This window comes from Neomonachus schauinslandi, chromosome 13 (genome assembly GCF_002201575.2).
Source record: "Neomonachus schauinslandi chromosome 13, ASM220157v2, whole genome shotgun sequence".
NCBI classification, from domain to species: Eukaryota; Metazoa; Chordata; class Mammalia; order Carnivora; family Phocidae; genus Neomonachus; species Neomonachus schauinslandi.
The window spans coordinates 91,051,186-91,072,274 of record NC_058415.1 but is presented as its reverse complement, the minus strand read 5'-3'; the positions used below and the strand labels follow the sequence as shown (position 1 = coordinate 91,072,274).

The 21,089-nt window shown below is 66.0% G+C and overlaps 1 protein-coding gene across 2 annotated transcripts in view; it reads right to left on the bottom strand.

Moving 5' to 3' along the window:
• Positions 1–5,416: 5,416 nt before the first annotated feature.
• The window catches only part of RXRA (retinoid X receptor alpha), a 52,988-nt gene continuing 37,315 nt past the window's right edge, over positions 5,417–21,089 (bottom strand). For both annotated transcript variants that reach the window (XM_044920391.1, XM_044920392.1), the window contains exons 5-10: positions 19,051–19,220; positions 16,173–16,302; positions 14,297–14,429; positions 12,338–12,429; positions 10,532–10,637; positions 5,417–8,956 (exon numbers count right to left, since the gene is read on the bottom strand). In XM_044920391.1, the coding sequence (XP_044776326.1) occupies positions 8,809–8,956; positions 10,532–10,637; positions 12,338–12,429; positions 14,297–14,429; positions 16,173–16,302; positions 19,051–19,220 (779 nt within the window). In that variant the 3' untranslated portion in view covers positions 5,417–8,808. The remainder of the gene's footprint in view (positions 8,957–10,531; positions 10,638–12,337; positions 12,430–14,296; positions 14,430–16,172; positions 16,303–19,050; positions 19,221–21,089) is intronic.

The following is a 21,089-nucleotide window of genomic DNA, read 5'->3' as shown; positions in this document are numbered from 1 at the left end:
AACTTTCTTATTTTAGAAAGGCATCACACTTGCCGAAGGGCACAGAGGTGGCCCTGTGCTCCCGCCCCCACACCCAGCATTCCCTCGCCAGCCTCTGGTGCCCGCGGGCACGTCTGTCCTGGCGAAGGAGCCGAACCGGGGTGTCATGCCCACGCTTCACGTGGGCTGTCTTTGTGTCTTTGTTGTCCCCCTCATGCCCCTTCCCTGGCCCAGGGGCCCATCCAAGACCCCACAGGACCTTGAGCCACCACATCTCCTTGGGCCCCTCTGGACGGATTTCCCTTCTGATGACCCTGACGGTTTCGAGGGGGACTGGCTTCCGGGGAATGTCCCTGAGCGGGCATCTGCCTGTGCGCCCGGTGCTTGGGCGGGTGGTGGGGCTGGGAGGGAGACCAAAAGGTGGGGGGGCCGTCCTCATCACATGGCTGTCACCCGCGTGGTGGCCCCGGTCACTGGCCGAGGTCGTGCTGCCAGGGTCCTCCACCGCGGACTCACTCTTGTTCTCCCCTTCGACACTGTCCCCTTGATCAGGACGTCCCCCTGCACAGCCTGCACTCCAGAGTGGGCTCAGCCACCACCTCTCGGGGGTGCGGCGTCTGCGCGAATATCGGGTGCCCGGACCGACTCCCCATCACTTGCTCGCGTGCGGATCCGTGTCAGGCGGGCAGCGGTCCTCCAGCGCAACCTCATCCTGGCCAGCCTGGGCCCCGGGGAGCTGTCCTGTGTCCTGGCGTGCCCCAGGCCTGCGCTCTCGCCACTCTCGCTGACTCACTCCCTTTCCCTCTCCGGCATCACCAGAGGCTCCGGCTCCTGGATTCGGCCATGGGCCCCAGGAGCCTGAGTCAGAGACCGGGGTCTGGGCGTGCTGGGGGGCTTCTGGTCTCGCTCCGCTGGCAGAGCAGGGCGGCTCCGTGGGCGCACTCCCCCATGCCGTGTGCGCAGGTCCCTCACGTGGCCACATGTGGCCACCTGTAGGAAGCGGGCGGGGGTGCGCACGGAGGTCTCCGGCTCCGCCCCCGCCAGCCCGGCACCCCACTCTTCTGACAGGGCCAGGCCCGCGGCCCGGGGAGCAGCTTTGTGGGCCGGAGTACCGCCTCTCCCACGCACGCTCCCTCGGCCTTGGCGTCCACAAACCCCGCTCCTCTCCCTCCACCCCTTCAGGGTGGTCCAGCCGAGCTACACACGGGCGACTGGCACCTCCCCGGGCATCCGCCCTGGCCTTCTCCAGACCCGCCCGGAGCTACTCAGTTTGCTCACAACCAGGCTCCGTGTCACCCCCGTCTAGGGCTCCCGTCACTCAGCGACACACATTTATGACATGCCCGTGTCTCTCTGCCGCTCCACCATTCACCCCCTTGTGCGGCTGAGCTCCAGGTCTGCTCACCCGTCACCTCCTGGGGGCCTCGCGGGGGCTCCGCCTTCAGGGGCAAGGAGCAAGCCTGCTACCCGCGCTCATGCGCAGGTTTGGGGTGGACGTGCTGCCAAGGCAGTCATGTGAACACCTAGCAGAGTGACCGCTGGACGGCCTGTGCCCGTCAGAGCCGTGTGTCGTCCCCACCCCACCCCCGCGGGGATCTAGAGCCTTCGGCCAGGCTGGGCAGCAGATGGGCCCGGGAGGTGGGCGGGCGTCAGGCCCGCCCTTCTCCTGGGGGCTGCCTGCAGGCTGAGGCCCGGGTTCCACTGAGTCCTGACCCGGAGCTGTCACCTGCCCTCCCGGCCTCAATTTCTGACCTGAGCAGTGGCGAGATGACTCTCTGAGCCTTCACGGGGCACGCTCTCGACCGTGTCCACTCGGCCCAGGAGACTGAGGCCCGGGAAGAAGTGTTGTGCCCAACAGATCCCCAGCTGGGGTGGGACCCAGGGCCTCATGTCTCCCCGGATGGCCCAGGCCAGGCCGGGCGGCTACCGGCACCAAACAGGAGGAAGTGGGCCCCGCTCCCGTGGCTGCCCCAGAGACTGGAGCAGACCTTTCCAAGCTGCACCCCAGCCCTGCTGCATCGGGACACCCTTGAGGGGCAGGGCGGCCAAGGAAGGCGCCATCAGACTGGTCCATTCCAACCCCCGCCCCACAGCCCTCTCTGGGCAGGGGCCGGACTGGCCCAGAAGCTCCCAACCGACTTCTGCCCATATAAACACTGGAGCCAACCCCATCTGTCCGTCCGCCCGTCTGTCCGTGGACGCAGGCTTTCCCAGCCCCAATGTGTGCAGAGCGCCAGCTTCACGGGCTCTGGTCATAGATTGCACAGCCCTGCCAGGTCAGGATAGGGCCTGAGGTTCAGGGTCAGGGACAGCCGTGCCCAGGCCACCCTGCGGAGGCTGGGGCTGTGGGGTGCTATCCCGTGATGAATGAATGAAGTCCTCACCCTCCAGACTTCCCCCAGGCGGCTCCAACCTGCCCTTGGGTTTGCACCTTCAAGGGCACAACGATGCCCCACCTTCTGGGCCCACAGCCCTGGCCTCCTCAGGAAGGGGACCCCCTTGCTGGCCTCTAAGGGCTCCAGCCCCCACCCCTGTCCGGGTCCTCGCCCTGTGTTAGAGCTTCTTCGGAGCAAAATAAAACAGGAAGGGGTGACTTGGGAGCAGTTCTCTGGATCCAGGCCCAGGCGGCGCACACAGAGGCTTTGCTGCACCCCCCCCCCCAGGTACCTCCACAAGACGGGCAGATGCCAGCCCCACCCCAGACCTCCTAAGCTAACGGGCTGGGGGATGGCTCCCGGCTCCCATGACTCTAACGCACAGAGAACTAGGACAGGGAGGGACCGAGGGAGCAGGGTGGGCTGTGCCCCAGCGCCTCCAGCAGAGGGCAGCGCTGCTCCACGCCTCGGCCGCCCCGGCGCTCGGGGACCCTCCACACGGGGGAGCCGGGCTGAGCCGGTCCCCACTGAGGACTCCCCAGGGGCTCTGCGTGCAGCGGGGAGGCTGACCTGGGCCCTCCGGGTTCTGCGGCTGGAAACGCTCGCTGGAATGGCCGATACCCTGACACTCGGAGAACACAAGGTCACCAGCAGCCCCCGAGTTCAGGGGCTGATGGGACCCTTGGGGCACCAGGGGCTGGGGACTGAGCTCTTTACATGGCCCCCCTTCCCTGACACCCCCCGCGCCAGCCCTTCTGCCTGCGGTCCCCACGACTTCCCGACCCCCTCCATGGCTTCCTGTCACTCGGGGTGTTGCTGCCCTCAAGCCCAGCAATGGTACTAGCTCTGCTGTCCCGTGTGTCCGAGGCAGGGTGCCAGGGCCCCTCCCCAGGAGCCCCCCAGGCCCCGTCTCCCGAGCACGCCCATGCTCCCAGCACACTGCCCGCTTGCTTGCTGATGGCCGGACCTCCCTGTCGCTGGGCTCCCGGCAGCCGGGACAGGACCTGCTACGTAGTTGGTGCTCGGCACGGTCCCGTCCCAAATCCCCCTGCCCCCACCCTCGCCTCTGGGGTTACAAACCCCAGCCCTGCTGGGCGGGCCTGTCACCACCTGATCCTGCTGGCGACAAAGCTCTCGAGCCCAGCATCTCTGGTCCAGGGGCACCACCCTGGGCAGGGGTCGCCATAGCAACTGGAGGCAGCAGGGAGGCCCAAGGCCAGATTACCACGCAGTGTTGTGTGCGCCCATGTGTCACCTGGGTCCCATTCCTGGGGGGTCACCAGGGGCTCCACTCACGGCAGGAAGTTGGGGTTGGAGTCCCGCCCAGCTGGACGCCCTTGCCCCTTGCACACGGGCCCCTCTGCCCCCCTCGCCGAGGTTAGCACACCGCCCCCAGCTGTGCTCCCTGGGGCCTGCATCCTGGAGCACGTTTGGAGGACCCTGGGTTTGGGCAGGCGTGGCCCCCATGGAGGTCATCTCAGTCACTGGCCTGTTCCAGTCAGGGCTGCCCCTGACTGAGACCGACAGACCAGGTCAAGAGGCTCAGCACCGCCCGGGGCCCCCCACACGGCTCGTTAGGAAAACGGGGATCAGCCCTCCCAGGCCCAAGGGCAGGGCCACATCCTGAAAACCTGTGAGGAACACTCCTTTCCTGGTCTCCCCTCCTGGCTTGGCAGCTGTCCGAGCCTGCTCTCTGAAGGGGACGCGGACACCTTGTGCCCTCCCAGCCCCCCGGGACCGCCTGGCACGTCCTGAAGGCCCCGCCCAGAGCTGGGGCTGGTGCCTGCGCAGGGAAGCGGGCCACCGGGCAACTGGCGGCCCCACACAGCGCGCTCAGCGGTGGCTTTGGTCATGTGGAAGGCAGGACAAGGAGCCCTCCACAGGGAGGCCACCCTCCCAATTCCCCAGGCCCCCCACGCCTGATCCTCTTTGCAGACCCGGGAAGGAGCCCCCGCGGCTGGTAGTGCGTGCTTCCGACCGGGAAGCAGAGCAGGCCAGTCGCAGCCAGGCCCAGCGGCGGGTGGGGGGCTTGCTGGAGGGAGAGGTGGGGCTCCCTGTGCCCACCCCCTTCCAGGGAGTCCAGGCTGAGCTCCCACGGGCAAGGACAAGGTCTTGACCCGGGCAGGGGGCGCACAGCCCACAAGCACAAGCAGCAGCAGGCTGGTCCAGCCACAGCCAGGGCCCCCAGAGCCACGCGAGGCCTCAGGCCCGCCAAGGGGGAGGCCATGGGGGGGGCGCCGACTCCCCCGGGGGAGGCCGCCTCTGTCCTGCCTCTCACTTCCCGAGGCCCCAGGAGGTCCTTGCGCGCCGGTGTGCAGAGCGGGACCTGTGTACGCGTGCTGTATGCAGTGTGAACACGGTGCGAGGGCCGTGTGCGCACGCGTGTTGCGTGGACGTGGACGTTGTGGGCAAGCGCCACCTGTGAACAGGCCTGTCGTGTGCTGTGCACAGTGCTGTGTGCGTGTGGCCTGTGCGTGCACATGCGTGGACACATGTCGTGGGGGCACATTCTGGGGAGGAGAGCACGAGGGGAGCCACGGGCCTACGACCGTGGGGTTCAGCCACTCTGCTGGGAGCGGCCCTGGGGCCACAGGGCAGGACCGCAGCTCCAGGGCGTCCGCCGGACCGAGAGCACGAGAGGATAGACACCATCGCCAAACCGCGGCCGCGCCCGGCCCAGGCCCCGGAGGGTGTGGTGACGAAGAGCGTCCATCACATAGGACGGAGCAGATGCGGTGTCATTATCTCGTTAGCAACGGGGCAGCCGGATGACATCATTCACTCTGTGGCCCCGTGTGTGAGCCGCTCGCCCACTCGGGCTCGGGCAGCCTGGGGCAGGGCGGGTGGCTGGTGCCCTAGGACGCGGAGGGTCCCGCACGGGCCGCGGAGCAGAGCAGGCCAGGGAAGGAGCACAGCCGCGCGGGGGGCGGGGGGCGATGACCCGAGTCTGGGGCCTCACTGCCCTGGACCGGCCCCCGCCGCACGTCAGGCAGGAGCCCGGACGCCCGCCAGCCCCGGACAGGAAAGCCCCCGGCAGAACAAACGAGAACAGCATGGTGATCTATTTTTAAACGCTCATATTTTGTTTCTCCTCTCACGTTTTTCTGTGTTTTCCTTTCCACGTTCTAACACCGCTGTTGGTCCGTGGCCGGCACCCACGGCGGTGTTCAGAGAACACGCAGGGAAGTGAGTTCACAGTCAAACAGAGTCTCGGGAAGGCCGGCTGGCAATGGGGGCAGAACAGAGCAAGGCTTCAAGAATCACTCAGAAGGGGAAGAAAACCCCTGACCGTCTGGGCCCCACCCCTGCCCGAGGGGAAACGTCCACGCAGCAGTTCGTACAAAGTCCATGCGCTCCGTCCGCGTCCGAACGCTCCACTGAGAAAGCTCTCCTCCATCTCTAGAAGCAGAAACAAAACAAGTCCCACCCCCCCATCATCCAAGTATACATGAGGGATAAAATTACATTTGTACAAAAATAGATTTTTTTTTTTACCTTTCCCGATGCTTTAGACATTTTCTCTCTACTCTCTGTATGTACTTGTCACCCTCTGAAGTGTCCGCGGCGCGTCCCGGCTAAGGCATTGCTGAGGATGGGGCCCGATAAGGCTGCTTGCTCCAAAGCATCTTAAAATAGATGCGCTCCTTGCCTTGGGATACTCACTCGAACCCGGATTTCACCAAAGGAGGGGTCCTTATGTACTTGCTTACATGAAGCAAATTTATAGGAAAACGGGGGGAAAGTCTCGATTAAAAATAAAGACAGAACGTTGGTAACTGCCCCGCGGCTGCTGTCGGCGGCCTCGGCCCCCCGCGGTCTCTGTACAGCAGACGTGTCACACAGCACACCTGCGTGGACGGGGAGCGGGCCACGCGCCCCAATTCCGTGATGGGGACAACATCAGCTGATTACCCACTGGCCGTGCGTCCGGCCGGGCCCTGCTGGTGGCCCCCGCAGGTGAGGGGCCTCCGGCATGGTGTCCGCGCTTGTCACCGGCCCAAGTCTTCTAGAAGCCGGGGGCGCGGGGCCGTCTCTGCCTGGAGACCGCGTGCTTCCAGGCGCCGAGCGCAGGCCGGCTTCCAACGAGAGGCCCCCTGCAGACGCGGGCGTGGTCATCTTCGCTCCCCTGCAGCGGGAGCCCCGTCCCCGGTGTCCCCGCGGGGAAGTGAGTCCACGGCGCCGGAGGCACCCCGGGCTGGGCCGAGGCGGGGATGGGCAGAGGTGGCTAATGAGCTGATGTTAGTGCTATCTTTAGAAAATTAAAGATTGTCCCACCAAAATAATAATAATAATAAAAATAATTACAAAAATCACCGTAATTGAACCAGATTGATAACACTAACGGTCTGGTTAAATAAAACTCCTACCTCTCTACTGAGCCATGTGCATCTCCCCACTTAACCCCCTCCCCCAACAGCACTGAATGCATGACAAGGACAGCAGATGGATGAAGAGAGGACGGCCCCGCGTGTCCTCGGTCCTGGGGCTGCGGGCTGGAGGGGCTGGGGGCCTCGGCTTTCCGGCAAGCAGCCGGCGGGGGACGTTCTTAGGAAGAAGCTGACGCTCCAACAGATGCAGTCCTGGGCTTTCTCCACTCGAGCCCCCACATTCCCAAGGACCCCCAGGGAAGTGGGAGAGGGCAGGGCGTGGATGACGGGGTGCGTCTGGCTGCAGAAGGCACCGGGGGTGTTGGGTGTGGGGCAGTCTACCGTTCCCACAGCTGGGGGGACCCCGAGAGGGAGCCCCCACGGGTGCCACATCACTGCCACAACCGAGCCTCCAAAGACTGCCGAGTCTGGGAGCTGGGCGGGCCCTACACGCCCCGCCCCTACCGCCCACGTGGCAGGGGACACCTCCCCACGTTACAAGCGGGCGGGCGGCAGAGGAAGGAGGCTTTTCTGCGGTCTTTTGGAGCCTCTGCCTGGTGCCTCACCTTCAGCTTGGCTGGGGACCCTGGAAGGCAAAGCAGGGACACCTCCTTCCCCACGGGGCCTGGAGACCCCTTCCTGCCTTGCCCCAGCTGGGGAACCAGACCCTGGGGAAGGCATCCCCCTCGGCCCCGGGCTGCTCATGGGGGCCACAGGAGGGAAGCCAGGCTACAGAGCAACCCCTCAGGAGCTGCCTGCATCACCCCCACCAGTGATGAACGCTGGGTTCATGGAGTAGGAGACGTAAGACTGGAAAGTACTCAGACCAAAGGGAGGGCATTACAGTGCAAAAGAAGCGGGTTCAACCTGAGAGAGCCCCTGCACGCCCAGAGCCCAGAGCGCCCCAGCCCAGGAGGCTGCGCCCCTGCCCAGCTCGGTGGAAACGCTACAGAAGCAGGCACGGCCTGGCCTGGGGAGCCGTCAGCCAGGGCACGTGTTTGAAGGGGCCCCACATCCGGCTGTCCCCGAGGGGCAACCAGCTGCAGGCCCAAAGACGCTGGCACGCCACAGTCCCCGATTCCAAGAGGCGCCCACACAGGACAGGCCGCCAGCAGAGAGGGCCTCTCTGCCAATAGCTCTAGGAAGCAACGCCACCTGCTCCTTCCCGCCGGGCTTACGTGCCCCCAAGTCCCTCCCCTCTGCACACCCCCCGTGGGTCCCCGGCTCCCTCCAAGTGTGCACAGCTGCTGAACACCCCCTGGGGAACGCACCCTCCTTCCTCCCATCCCTGTGGGTCTCCCAGGCCCAACCTCTGCCCATGACAGATCAGCACGGCCCAGGACTTCAGGGAAGGCCAGGAAGCGGGCTACCCTGCAGAGACCGGGGGCGGGGGGCTGCCCCTCCGCACAGATAGCAGACAGAACCGAGGGCGGGCCGTACACGGGGTCTGCCTACCCCGGCTTGTGTGAGGCTGTGCGGGGAGAGAAGTGGAAGCCAGGGTGACGCGAAGAGAAAAGCAAGGTGGGGAGGTGGGTGACCCCAGTCCCTGCAGCCTTGAGGGGGGCCCAGAACCCTGCACGGAGGTCGGCTCCTGTCCTGCTTGGCTCGGGGGCAACACTGCAAGTCATCTTTGGAAAAGGGGCTTCTCGCCCTTCACTGTGAGGGAAGGGAAGCCTGCTCGCCCCAGAGCCCCCCTCGTCCTCCCGGGGGGTGGGGCGGGTCTTCTGCGCTCTGCTCCTGAGCCTGGATAGGGCGCCTGACAAGAGGCGACGGGGTTCACTCCAAACACAGGAGAGGAGCACGGGATGTTCCCAACGCCGAGCGTGGCTCGGGGGCGGGGCCTGCAACCCGGAGAGCCGCCCCCACTGCCCAGGGAAGCGTGCGGGCCTGGCCGGGCTCACAGCAGTTCCGGCCCCAGGAAAGCCACGGCCCGGCTTTGCGGGCGAGGAGCACTGAAAACGGCGAGGTGGCCACGCTCGGAGGCTTAGCAGGCTGCGCCCCCACATCCACAGAGGCCAGGCAGAGAAGGGGCGGGGACGGGGCTCAGCTGAGAAGAGCGGCCAGGCGGGGCGGCCGGGCCGGCGGGCCTAAGTCATTTGGTGGGGGGCTTCTAGCATCTCCATGAGGAAGGTGTCGATGGGCGTGTCCCCGATGAGCTTGAAGAAGAAGAGATGTTCCAGGCACTTGAGGCCGATGGAGCGCAGAGCCGGCAGGCGGAGCAGCAGCTTGGCGAACCTGTGGGAGGGCCGGGTGAGGGCGAGCTGGGCCGTCCTCCCACCCTCCACCCAGCGCCTGGCGACCTCCTGGGGACAGAGCTGGTCCCGAAGCCGCAGCAGCAGGGCCCGGCCTGCGCGGAGCCTGAGGGGGGGCCAGCCCCTCAGGGAGCAGAGAGAGCAGGCCAGGGCCTGGGAGCAGGAGTGTGCTGGGGTGGACACGAAGACCCCGAGAAGGCCTATGGAGTAGAGACCTGGGGTGAAGGACCAGAGGCAAGACGGTGGCTGAGCTGGTGCAGGCTCAGTAGGGCTTCATGGGAAAGTTAAAATACGTGGGTCTTCTCCAAGGGCAACAGGGAGCCACGGCAGGATTTTAAGCAGGGGAAAGAGCTACAAAAACGGATCTGAGTATTAGCAATGCCTCTGGCTGCAGTGGGGAGACCAAGGTGGAGCGGCTCCTGGGCCAGGGGAGCAGGTCTGTGCTCAAGCAAGCCTCCGCTCATAAAGCATCGGCATCCCGTGTGCCCCAGGCCAGCGCCCACCCCTTCCCCAGAAATGGCTCTGCTGGAGCTGAGCCAGAGGCCCGATCCCCAGGCCCTGCCCGGCCCGGTCGGGGGTGGGGGGGAGGGGGGCGGAGAGACCGAATTGGGGAGGGCAGCGGGAGGTGCTGGGGCTCTGGGAGGAGGGACGCCAGGCTCAGCTTCTCGGCTGCCAAGGACAGTGCCCTGTCCCCTCCGGGGATGTCCACAACCATCCCCCACAACGGCATGGACCCTCATTAATTATTCACATCTGTATTTCAGGGGAGAAAGCCCTGTGGTTGGCGGCCACACAACCCACGTTTTAAAGGCAAAAACGCAGCGTAGAGGCTGGACCGGGGCCAGGGAAAGCTGTTTTCTGCTGAGCTGGCGAGATGGGCTGTGGCGGGGAGCCAGGAAAAACAAGCAGGCCGGCCCTCTGTCCTCCCCGGCAAGTCTCACTTTAAACCAAACCAGATGGGGGTTGCGAGGGGCCGGGCACAGTCACCCGCGTGTGCGGCTGAGTGTGCGCCAGGGGGGGGGGGGGGGGGGCGGGGCAGAGGGAGGCCTGGCACCCAAGGGTGGGGGGCACGCGCCCTCTGAGAGAAACCTTATTGGAGGGAGGGGCATAAATCAGGACAAGACTTGCGAGAGCACCAAGCCATAAACAGTTCCCCGTCCCCGCAACCGTGCGCCCGGCACTGCGGACCCGGGAACGAGACCCCAGCCCTTCCGGCGCCCACACAGCCCTGCACACGCGTACAAAGCACCCACTGTGTGCCAGTGTCCATCCCGGCTGGGGGTAAGCGCACCAAGGCCCTGCCTCTAGGGATTCCCTTGAGGGGCAGAAGTGCCCCGGCTTCAACCTCGTGCTCTGCAAGGACAGGCCCTTGCTGCACGCGGACCGGTGTTCTGGGTGGGCGGCAGGAGCGCGAGAGCATGCACTCACTCGGGGGCATGGGGGCACGCCGCCTTCTAATTCACACAAGGTGCCAGAAGGGCTGGGGGCCGTCTTGCTGGGGCAGGGGGTCATGAGACCCTGAGGCCCCCCGAAAGCAGGGGCCGGGCGGGGGGCTCACCTTCCCGGCTGCTCGGGGTACTTGTGTTTGCAGTAGGCCTCCAGGGACGCGTAGACCTTCTCCCGCAGCGCCTCCACCTCCGCTGGGTTCGAGAGCCCCTTGGAGTCTGTAGGGGGAGGGGCCGCAGGTCAGAGGCCTCGGCCCAGAAGGCTGCGCGGGGCACCGGGGCACTCAGGCCCGCTCCCTCACGTCCCCGCTCGGCTGGGGCCAGCAGCGGCGGGGCAGGCTCTGCCCCCGAGGAGGCCGCCCCGGGCTTGAGTCCCGGCTTGCCACTCGCTGGCCACATGCGGCCCATCCCTGGACTTCCCTGCACTCAGCTTGCCCATCAGGGGTCAAGTGCAACCAGCTGCCCTCACCTTCTCCTGGTTACCACGGCAACCAGGCTGAAGCCGGACCCTGGCTGCCTTCAGGACTCAGTTCCTTTGAGAGGGAGGAAAGCTCAGAACTGTCACCCCCAACAGCCAGCCCCACACAGGACAGTGGGGGGAGAGGCCGACAGCCAGCCTGAGCCCTGGGACCCTGGGGGCAGGAGCCCAGTCTGGAAGGCGCTCTGCCCGTGGACAAAGATGCCTGGGACCTCAGCCACCAAAGCCTCCAGGGCCCAGGGGTGGGATCTAAGGAGGACGGGACAGACGTTCCAGAGCTTAAGCGGGTGAGCCGTCACGGGCCTTCCTGACCCAGTCAGAGCCCACCCATACCAGGCACTCCTCTCAGCTTCCCTGTCTCCTGGGGTTTTCCACGACCCGACAAGCCAACGGAGATGAACCCCTCTCTCTCCATAGCGGCCACCACGTGGTGTCATGCTAGGGCTCACAGGCCCTGGGTCTGGCCCCAGCCAAGTGTGGCCCATCCTGATGGCAGAGGGGACAGAGGCTGGAGACCACAACTGCCCGCCTGGAGCCATCTGAAGCCGCTGGCCCCAAGTGGCTCTGCGGTGGGACAGACCTGCTGTCAGGTCGCCTGAGCCACAGACTGGGGGGCTCATGCCAGCACGGCCCCTGGCAGCCTGACACCCCAGCAGGCGCACCAGGGTCCAGCGTGAAAGCCGCAGGTAGTCTGGGGCCCTGGGCACCTTGGGAACGTGCCAGGCTTCTCCGTAGCGCAGCACCCCAAGGCCCTGGGGGGGGCCCTCAGCGCCAGCCATGTCCTTCCAACAGCCTTACACCCTGGGGGACAGAGAAGCCGTGCCAGCAGAAAAGCCGCGCACAACTGGATGGAACGGGGACTCCACCTGGCAGGGCTAAGATGCGCGGCCCCGCCTCCCATGCTGGCAGGACCACAGGCTCCGAGCATAAACCCGGGGACAAAATACCCCCGGAAACGGGCTCTTCCCACAAGAAGACACTCCTCTCCCACAGCCAGACCCCTCCGTGCTGGAGCTGATGGAAAGCAGGAGGTCAGGGCCCACCACCCCTGGCGCCATCCCGGCTTCCCCGCTGGCTGGCCAGCGCCCCCAGCTCTCCCCAGAAGCCCGCAGCAGCCCCAAGGGACACCGCCCCTCCACGCCCCCACCCACCGTCCGGGCTCCCGGACTTGGCCACGAGAAGCTCATGAAGAGGCTGCCTCCTCTGGAGCCCAGGATTCCGGGCAAAGTGGGGCCACACTTCGGATGCAGCGCCCAAACCACGAAGGGTGAGCACAGCTCCCCGAGCCACGCCGCGTGGAGCGTTCACAGGAGCCACGAGGAGGTGGCATGGCCAGTCCACCCTCGCGAGGAGACGGGCGACCGGCCCCACAGCACAGCACCAGTGAGCGCTCGGGGCCCGAGGCCGGACAGCAGGCCGCGCGCCAGGGAGGAGACCGTACCGGGGTTGAAAAGGACAATGGCACGCAGGCAGCCCAGCTCCGTCTTGTCCATCTGCATGTCCCGCATCTTGGACACGAGCTCCGTCAACACCCTGCAAAGGAAGCAGGCCAACACCGCCGCCCCGGTTAGACTGTGCCCCGGCCTGGACCACCCCTCCCCCAAGAAAGACCCCATGGACTGGCTCGGGATGCTGGGCGTGGACCTGGAGAGCCAATGGAAGGGCGAGGCCACACGGGGATGCTGCCGGCTCCCACGCCCGGCCTGTCCCCTCCCTGGACCACCCCTCCCCCAAGAAAGACCCCATGGACTGGCTCGGGATGCTGGGCGTGGGCCTGGAGAGCCGATGGAAGGGCGAGGCCACACGGGGATGCTGCTGGCTCCCACGCCCGGCCTGTCCCCTCCCACCCGGAGAGGCGCTTGCTCTCCTGCCCTCAGGACGGTCTGCATGTGGGATCTACCAGGAAGGGGCCCCGCGACCACTGCACGGAGGGGAGCCAGGGACCCAGAAATGTAGGGCTAGTCCACTGCCGCGGCTCCCCACAGCCTGAGGCCGCTCCCTGGGGTCCACGGGAAAGCTGTTCTCCCCAGGATGTGGCCCTCCTTTATCCTCCCTAGCTGCCGGTGGGGGTTCTGCTTCTTGTCACCAGGCATTCACGGCCAAAGCAAGGCAGAGAGCAGAACTCTGAGCCACCCTCGGCTGGCCCAGCCCCTACAGGCAGTGGTGTCCTGCCTCCGTGGCCTGAGCTCCCCGACCTCCTCCACCTACTCACTGGCCCCCAAAACTCGACGGCCGTGCCCAGGGAGTGCTAAGTGCTCAGTGAGGCTGGACCACAGGGGAACAAAGGATGGTGGCCTGGGGAGGGCCTGGACGGTCACCCCGAGGAGCTGGGGAGTCCCCGAGGGTCTGCAGGCTGCAGAGGAACAGATCCCCGGGAGCCTGGAGGACAGACTGGGAGGGGACGGGCGCTCCAGAGGTTGCCCCGAGGCCGGGGTCCCCCTCTCCATTCACTCGGAGGGCAAAGGGGAGCTGGTTCTCTCTGATGTTGCTCGCTGGGGTTTAACCCTGCACCTCCGTCACCATCACCTCTCTAGCAGCTGGACGCAGAACCAGCAGCTCGGAGTGTGGCAGGGGCTGCATTTCTAAACCAAAGCAGACCTCAGGAGGCTGTACTCTCTAAAACGGCTTCTGTGGACAATAAAACGCTGCACTCCCTAACCACCTTTGGTGGCACCCCATACATTAGCTTGTTCAAGGCCCTGAAAAGTCCTGCAGCGAAGACACATCTATCCACTGTGCAGACCAGCACTTGCCAGGAGACGTAGCCACAACCCCCGTCTGCGCTCGGCACGTCCCAGGAAGCTCACAGGCCTACTTCTCGGTTCTACCAACGGCCCTGCGGGGCAGCACGCTTCCTGAGTTTACGTTCCCGGGGTGACGGCGGGGGCTCTGCTCACCTCTCACTGCGGAGCTCCCCCACTCAGGGGCTCCCTGGGAGCTGGCCACCACCTCCCCTCCCCTTGGCTGAGGCAGACGCCACCCAGGGCCCCGGAGCTGGAGCAAGGCGGACTGCGTGTCTGGAGAGCGACCAGAATGGAGAGGCAGGGCCGCCGCCCAGCCCAGCCCTGCCCTGCCCCTCCGCGGGGGTGCCGGGGAGTGCAGGGGTGCGGGGAGGCGCAGGCGCGGCAGCACACACAGGGCCGGGGGCTCGCGGGCTCCCGTGCTGCGGTCACGGCTCGGACGACACGGCAGCCACTGCGTGACGGTAACTACGCTGGAATCGCCTCCTGTCGGAAGGTGTCGTTTCCTTCCCGTGCGGGATGTCAAAAAAAAGAGCCCGAGAAACCAATCCGCACGTTCTGCCTGTTCCCAGTGCATGGGCTTGCAGAGACGCGAACCTCCACCCTCGCACTACTTCCACATGGAACAGAACGCGCGCGGAGCGGGCCGCGGACCCCACCTGTCGAAGATGGCGCCCACCCCTGCGCTGTGGGCGCTGTTCCGGTGGACGTGCAGCCCGGTGGCCAGGAGGATCCCGTCCTTCACGGCGATGGACCGGTGGGAGAAGGAGGCGATGAGCAGCTCATTCCAGCCTGAGGGGAGGAGGGTGAACGGTCACACGGCTCTGTCCCCTCCCCTGATGGGGCTGCTGCTGAGCCCCACAGGCCGCGGGCTGTCACACAACATCCCACAGCGGGCTCTGTGGGCCCCACCCCCATGAGTGTGCCACAGAAACGAGGGTCCCAAGCACCGATGTTCGGGCAAGGCCTCTTTCTTCCATGGTGCAAGCTCGGGCAATAAAGGTCCCGAGAAGTCCCGCACAGAGCATCTTCTTGGGCTCTGTGTCACCCAGCTGCTCCCAAACCCATGTGCCCAGGGAGGTCTCTTCCCACAAAAGCAGGATGCTCGTGCCACGGAGGATGTGGGGGATTCTCTCTGAGGCGGCCAGAGAGCAGCTGCCCACCTGGTCCCAAGCAGCAAACTCTCCAGTTACCACGTGCTGCACGGGGCACCAGGAGACAGTAAATCCTTCAACTGAAATAAGGCGTGTCAGAGCCTCAGGCAAACGACACTCTCTCTATGTAAGCTCCCGGCTCAGCTCCCGGCTCAGACAAACCGGTGTAGGCGTCAAGGGGTTAAGAAAAAGCCTGGAAGCAAAACTTGAGATAGAAACAATTTCTGCGCCAGGTTCTCAATGACTCCTGTGGACGGAAGCCCCAAGCCAATTCCACAGAGACTGCCCTGTCCACAGCCACGCTGCCCACGCCCAGAAGGCTCTGGGCTCCGCGGCACACGTCGCACGGGCTAGCCCACTTCGCACTGACTACAATCCTACAGAACAAGGGACAGCCCCGTCTTCCAGAAGGGGAAACTGAAGCCCGGGGCAGGGTAGGGCTTACCCCATCACACAGTGAGTCCGGCCCCCCGGCCCCTGTCGCCTTCCCCTGGTGGCTCTGGGTGTTGGGTGTTATGCCCCAGCTGGAGTGAAAACTCTTCCAAGAAGGTGCTCCCGGCCCCCTCCCAGGCCCACAACGCCGGGGACGAGAGTTCTGCTGGGGGCAGAGCCGGCCCCAAGTGCATCTGTTCCCCCCATGGTCCCCCCCCGGGGCAGGATCACTCTGCAGTCACTCTGCCTCTCTCTGTCATCGCCCCCCACCCTGCGGCCTGCCCAGCCTCCCCCTACCTCTGGGCTGGCTGCCACCTCTCCCGCTGCCCCAAGCACACCCAGGGCCCTGCTGGCAGGCACGGGGCCAGGCTGCCCTCTGATGTTCCCGCAGCGCCCAGCACGTGCAGATGGCCCGGCAGGACAGGGGGTGCTCCCTACCGGCCCCCCCGAAAGGCCCAGCATCAGCAGAGCTGGTGCACCCGTCCCTCTGGCAGGAACCTGCACCAAAGACCCTAGTCTCCGCAGAAACTCGGTCTCCACTTGGCATGCCGGGCACACGTCGGGAACCGGGCCTGACCCGAACCCCAAAGCCTGTGCTCCCACCCCACTTGCCAGCACTGCAACCCCACGCAGAGGAGAAGCGGAGGCCTCAGTGCGGCGAGAGGGCAGAGCCCAAACCCTCCGGGGCAGCCCGTATTGGGCGCACCACCCCGCCCTCTCCAGAGGTCCCCAGACAGCCCTCGACCCCTCCGAAGGCCACTTAGAGACCCGAAACCAATGACCTCCTTATGGGTGGGGGCAGCAAGGCCAGAGGGGGGCAGGGCCCAGGTGGGAGCCCCACACCGCAGAAGAAAGGGGTGTCCCAGGGTCCCACCCATCCATGGGTCCCCGGGGACCCTGCCCTCTCCCTCCTGTATCTTCCCCGGCCCGGGCCAGCCAAGCCACTTACCTGCTCTCAGCAGGATGACCTGGTCGTCCAGGGGTAGCTCAGAGAAGTGTGGGATCCGCTTGGCCCACTCGACCAGCGTGAAGAGCTGTTTGTCTGCTGCCTGGCAGATGTTGGTGACGGGGTCGTTGGGCTGGGCAGGGGGAGAGGCACGCAGTGAGCGCCCGGCTGGGAACATGGCCCAGACCGGACCCCCCGCCCCACGTGCTGTACCTGCCCTGGGCTGAAGAAGGGCCCCAGGGACCGTGTCCTAATCCCCTGAGCCTGCGGGTGGTGAGCCTGTGGCTGGTGCCACCCCATGCTTCCCTTTGCAGGCACGATCGAGGGAGGGGTTTTGAGGTGGGAGGGGCTCCGGATGACGGGTGGGCCCAGTGTCAGCACAGGGTCCCCCCAGAGGGAGGCAGGGGCCAGAGACGGGAACCCGTGAGCAGGAGAGAAGCCGCTGGCTTGATGCTGGAGGAGGGCCTGGGCCGAGGACGCGGAGCCTCCAGCACCGGGAAGGGCAAGGGGACGTCCTCCCCAGAAGGAACCAGCCCTGGGGACACCGCGACTCTCGTCCTGGGCCGCTGACAGTGGACTTCGGGCCTCCAGGACCGTAAGAGACTAAAATTGGTGCTGTTGGAAACCCTCAGTGTGGGGGCCGAGTGACCCCAGGGCACAGTCGCGGAAACCTAGGTGCAGGCGTGAGTGCCGAGCTGGGGTGGGACTCTGAGGGGAGTAGACAGTGCCGGCCCCTCCGGGCCACTTCTCCCTACTGGGTGTGGAGACTGCACACAGATGGGGGCATCAGAGGCCTTTCCAGAAAGTTCTGGCCAGAAGGGGACCCTCCCCTCCTTGTCACCGATGAGGAAACCAGGCAGGCCTCAGTGGAGTCCCTCCCTGGCTCCTGGCCGGTGGACCCTCTGGGCCCTGAGCGAGGGGGAGGACAACAACCACACACGACGGCCAGGGGGTCCTCTGAAGAGCTCCCGCCAACAGAAACCATCTGCCCTAAAGAGAGGTGCGGTCTGAACTCCCGGGGCCCGCGGGAAGGGCCCGTCGAGGGCGCGCGTGGGACACCCGGTGACAAACTGGCACAGAGGCCACCGGGTCAGAAGGGGCTGGCGTGTGCCGATGGGGACATGGAGCTGCAGGGACAGGCATCAGCCACGGCTTCTGGGGCACACGGGATCCCCAGCCCAGGGTGCCAGCACCCAGAACCCCCCAACACTGGCCCTCATCCCAAGCCCCTCCTCTGTCCCCTCAGCAGATTCCGTGCAATGGGGCCACGTGCCCCAGCCCAGCACCCCCGGGGGCACTCCCCCTCACCCTGTGATTCACGCGGGCACAGAGGCTGGCCTGCGCGGGGTCCCCAGCTCACGCGGCGACACGCCCAGCAGCTAGCACACCAGAGGCCAGGGCCGGGTTCTAGCAGGCGCCACCCTGGCCCAGGCTCTGCTCTTCAGAGGCTCGGGGCAGCCCCGTGAGGGGAGAGCCCAGGCCCAGGCAGGTGGAGAGGGGCCCAGGGAAGCCATGCAGGGGGAGGCGGGGGGACGCAGGGGAAGAGCCTCAGAGCTCTGCCACAGGCTGAAGCCCAGGGAACCAGCCTCTCTGGCCACTGGCTGTTGGCCCCCAGGAGCCCTCGAGGGGCCCAGAGCTGTCCCCAAGCCACTCCCGGGCAGGCTAGTGCCCTGACAGACGACGATGGCGGGACCCCCCAGCAGAGGCCCGAGGCTCCCCCAGGGCTCGAGAGGCGGCAGGTACCCTCCTGATGCGCCGCACTGCTAACAAGATGTCCCCGAAAGGGGACCCAGGCCAACCCAGAGGAAGCCGCAGCAAGGTCAGACACAGGAGGGCAGGCACGTGCTGCCCCCGAAATGACAGGTACTCCCGCTCAGCCAGGCCCTCTGTGCGGCCCAAACCACGGGACGCCACGGCTTTTCCTAATAACGTCCTTACGTGACAAAACAAAAAGCTGACAGCCCTTTGTCCCTCGCCAATGTTTTCTGGAGTTTCTGTTCAGTCGTGCAAGCCTCGGAGCTGGCCGCCCCTCCCCTCACTGGGACGGGGAGGGGTCGAGCCCTGTGTGCACCTTCTCCCTGACGGGGCCCAGAGCAGAGGTCTGAGCGGGGCCCTGGTGTGCAGGACAGGGAAGCAGGGACGGCCCACCACCCGGCCACAGTGGCCTCTCGGAGCACATGGACCCTCCCGGCCTGGGATGAGGGTTGCGTGTGAGCGCCCACAGGACGAGCGGGCAGGGCACCGGCCAGAACTGGGCCGTGAACAGCCGCTCACATGCCACCCCCAGCCACATGGCGGGGAGGGACAGTTACCACACCACACACCCCACTACTCACTGCCGTGCGCTAGGGGACAGGAAGGAACCTCTGTGCCATGTCGCAGGGCCAGGCCCATCTTCGCAGGGCCATGAAGGCAGGCCAGGGGGAAACGGGCCCCCGGGAAAAGTGACACCTCAGGCCAGACAGAGCCTGAGGAGGAACAGAGGGAGCCACACGTGCAAAGGCCCTGGAGTTGCAGGAGCATAAGCGGGGTGTGTCCAGCACGGCAGGGGCCACTCTGGGCCAGGCGGAGGACAGAGGAAGAGAGGCCGGTGTGACTTCAGGGCCAGCCACAGGACTCTGATCCCAGCCCCGACCCCACATGAAGGCACAGTGAAAACCTCCCCACGTCCTGCACACCTGGGGCAGGCGCAGGATGCCCAAAACCCAGCTGAGCAGTGGCCCCAGGCCACACGGAGCGGGAGAGTAGGTGCTGGCCCTCAGCATGGCCCGTGACAGCTGGAGCCTCCCATCCAGCAACACCCACCAGGGGCCAACAGTCCCCGAGCAATGCTGGCCCTTGCCGCCCCGGGGGAGGCCGTGTGGGCAGGGGTGGCGCTCACCGAGTTGGGGTTCAGCCCCATGTTCGCGTCCACGTATGTCTCAGTCTTGGGCTCGACAGCCAGCTCTGCCTCCAGAATCTTCTCCACTGGCATGTCCTCATTGGCGCTGCTCGTGGACTCCACCTCGTTCTCATTCCTGTCCTTGCCCCGCTGCCGTTCCTCCTGTACGGCTGTAGGGGGGAGGGGGACGGTCAGCCTGCAGCTCCCTCGGCACTCCCCCTGCCATCGGGGTCCGAGCAGCCCAGCCCTACCCAGCCAGTGTGCCCGCCAGGGCCGCCGAGGGAGGCGCTGCTCAGAGCTGGCCGAACCCCCGCCCCGTCTCTGCCCCAGGTCTGGCCTCCAGCAGCCACGCACGCCCAGAACACAGAGCACATCCACCCCTCGTTAACTCACACCCAACTAATGCCCACACCAGCACACGCCCGGGGCCCGGTGTACATCGGCCGGAGCACACAAGGCCCGGTTCTCATGCAGCTGACCGACAGCCCGGCAGAGGTCCCGAGGTGCAGTAAGGGCTTCAATGGACTACGGAGTCAGACAAAGCCAGGAAGGCTTCCCAGAGGCGGCACGAGAAGACAAGGGGGATCGCTCAGGCAGAGAAGGCAGCGTACGCAGAGCCAGAGCAGGGCCGCTCCTGCCGGCTGGGGAGCCACCGCAAAGGGCACCAGCCGGGGCGAGGGCCGAGTTCCCGGACAGGGTCTGGCGTGCCACAGCAGAGAGACAGGATGGCACACACGTCTCCCGCCGCAGAAAGACAAGGGGGGCCCGGGGAGACCAGAAGCTGGAGCCAATCCCGAGCGTGAGCCAGGATGGCCTGGGCTGGCCCAGTGGGGGTGGGGGCAGCACTGGGGCTAGAGGGCTGAGCACAGGGGTGGTCAGAAGCCGATGGAAGGAGGCAGAGGGAGGCATTCATTGCCGCACGGAGACCCACGTGGACAGAAGGGAGGAGGCCAGGGCACCCCTGCGGCTGCGTGTTTGCAGAGCTCAGACTGCAGAGCCCATGCAGCTCAAGCTGCCTCTCCCAAGAGGGGCCAGGCTGTGCACCCCACCCAGAGCCCCACGAGCACCTGACATGGCTCCTGAGGCTGCTGCAGCCTCCCAGGCTGACCCCCACCTCCAGCCCCTCTGCTCTGCTAGGAGCACCGAGGGCCCTGGACCGGGGAAAATGAGTCAGCAGCGGGGAGAAGTCACAGCCTGCAGCATGCTGAGGGGCCGGGAAGGGCTGTCTACGCGGCCCTGATACAGCCTGAGCCCACTAGGTATGCCGGGCGCACCTAGAGGCCATCACAGCAGCACCAGGGGGGGCCTCCGCCGAGCCCACCCAAGCCCACCTTCTGTGGTCCTGCCCTCCCAAGCCAGACATGTTCAGACATCCCCCTCCACCAGAGCCCTGGGGTGGCCATGGCCTCCGCAAGGCCGGCTCCTCAGTCCCTACCCCAGTCAAGGCCCTCAGCTTCTTGGGGCCCCTGGAGATCCGACCACGGAGTGGGAGCTTGGTGAGGTGACTTCAGAGTGTAGCCTTGAGACCTCTGTCCACATGGCCATCCAAACCAAGAGGAAGGGCCTGGAAATGGCCCCGTGCTGCAGAGCCCAGGGGCCAGAGACCCCTGGGGAGTACCCGGGCACTGACGGGGCTGGGCCCACACCGGGTCCAGAAGGCTCCTCGTAAGAGGTGGAAGATTATCCGCATGGCAGGCCTGGGTCCCTCATAACATGCCGAGTGGCACAGGCTGCTCACTCCCTTACCAGGAACCCCAGGGCTTTGAGAGCTGGGCAGGTTCTGGCAGCAGCTGGTCCTCAGGAGACAGCCCCAGGCAGCCCCCCTACCCCAAAGACCCAGCAGGCCATTCTGCTGAGCCAAGCACCCCACAGACCTCATGGGCCCCGCAGAACCTTCACCTGGACAGACACCCAGACCACCCGGACCCTCACCACCCCACTCCCTGGTTGCACCCCGAGCTGCGCCTTGGAGAGGGCCTGGAACACAGCCCGCTGCTGGGGGACCCAAGAGCAAAGCAAGAAGATCACGTACAGTGACG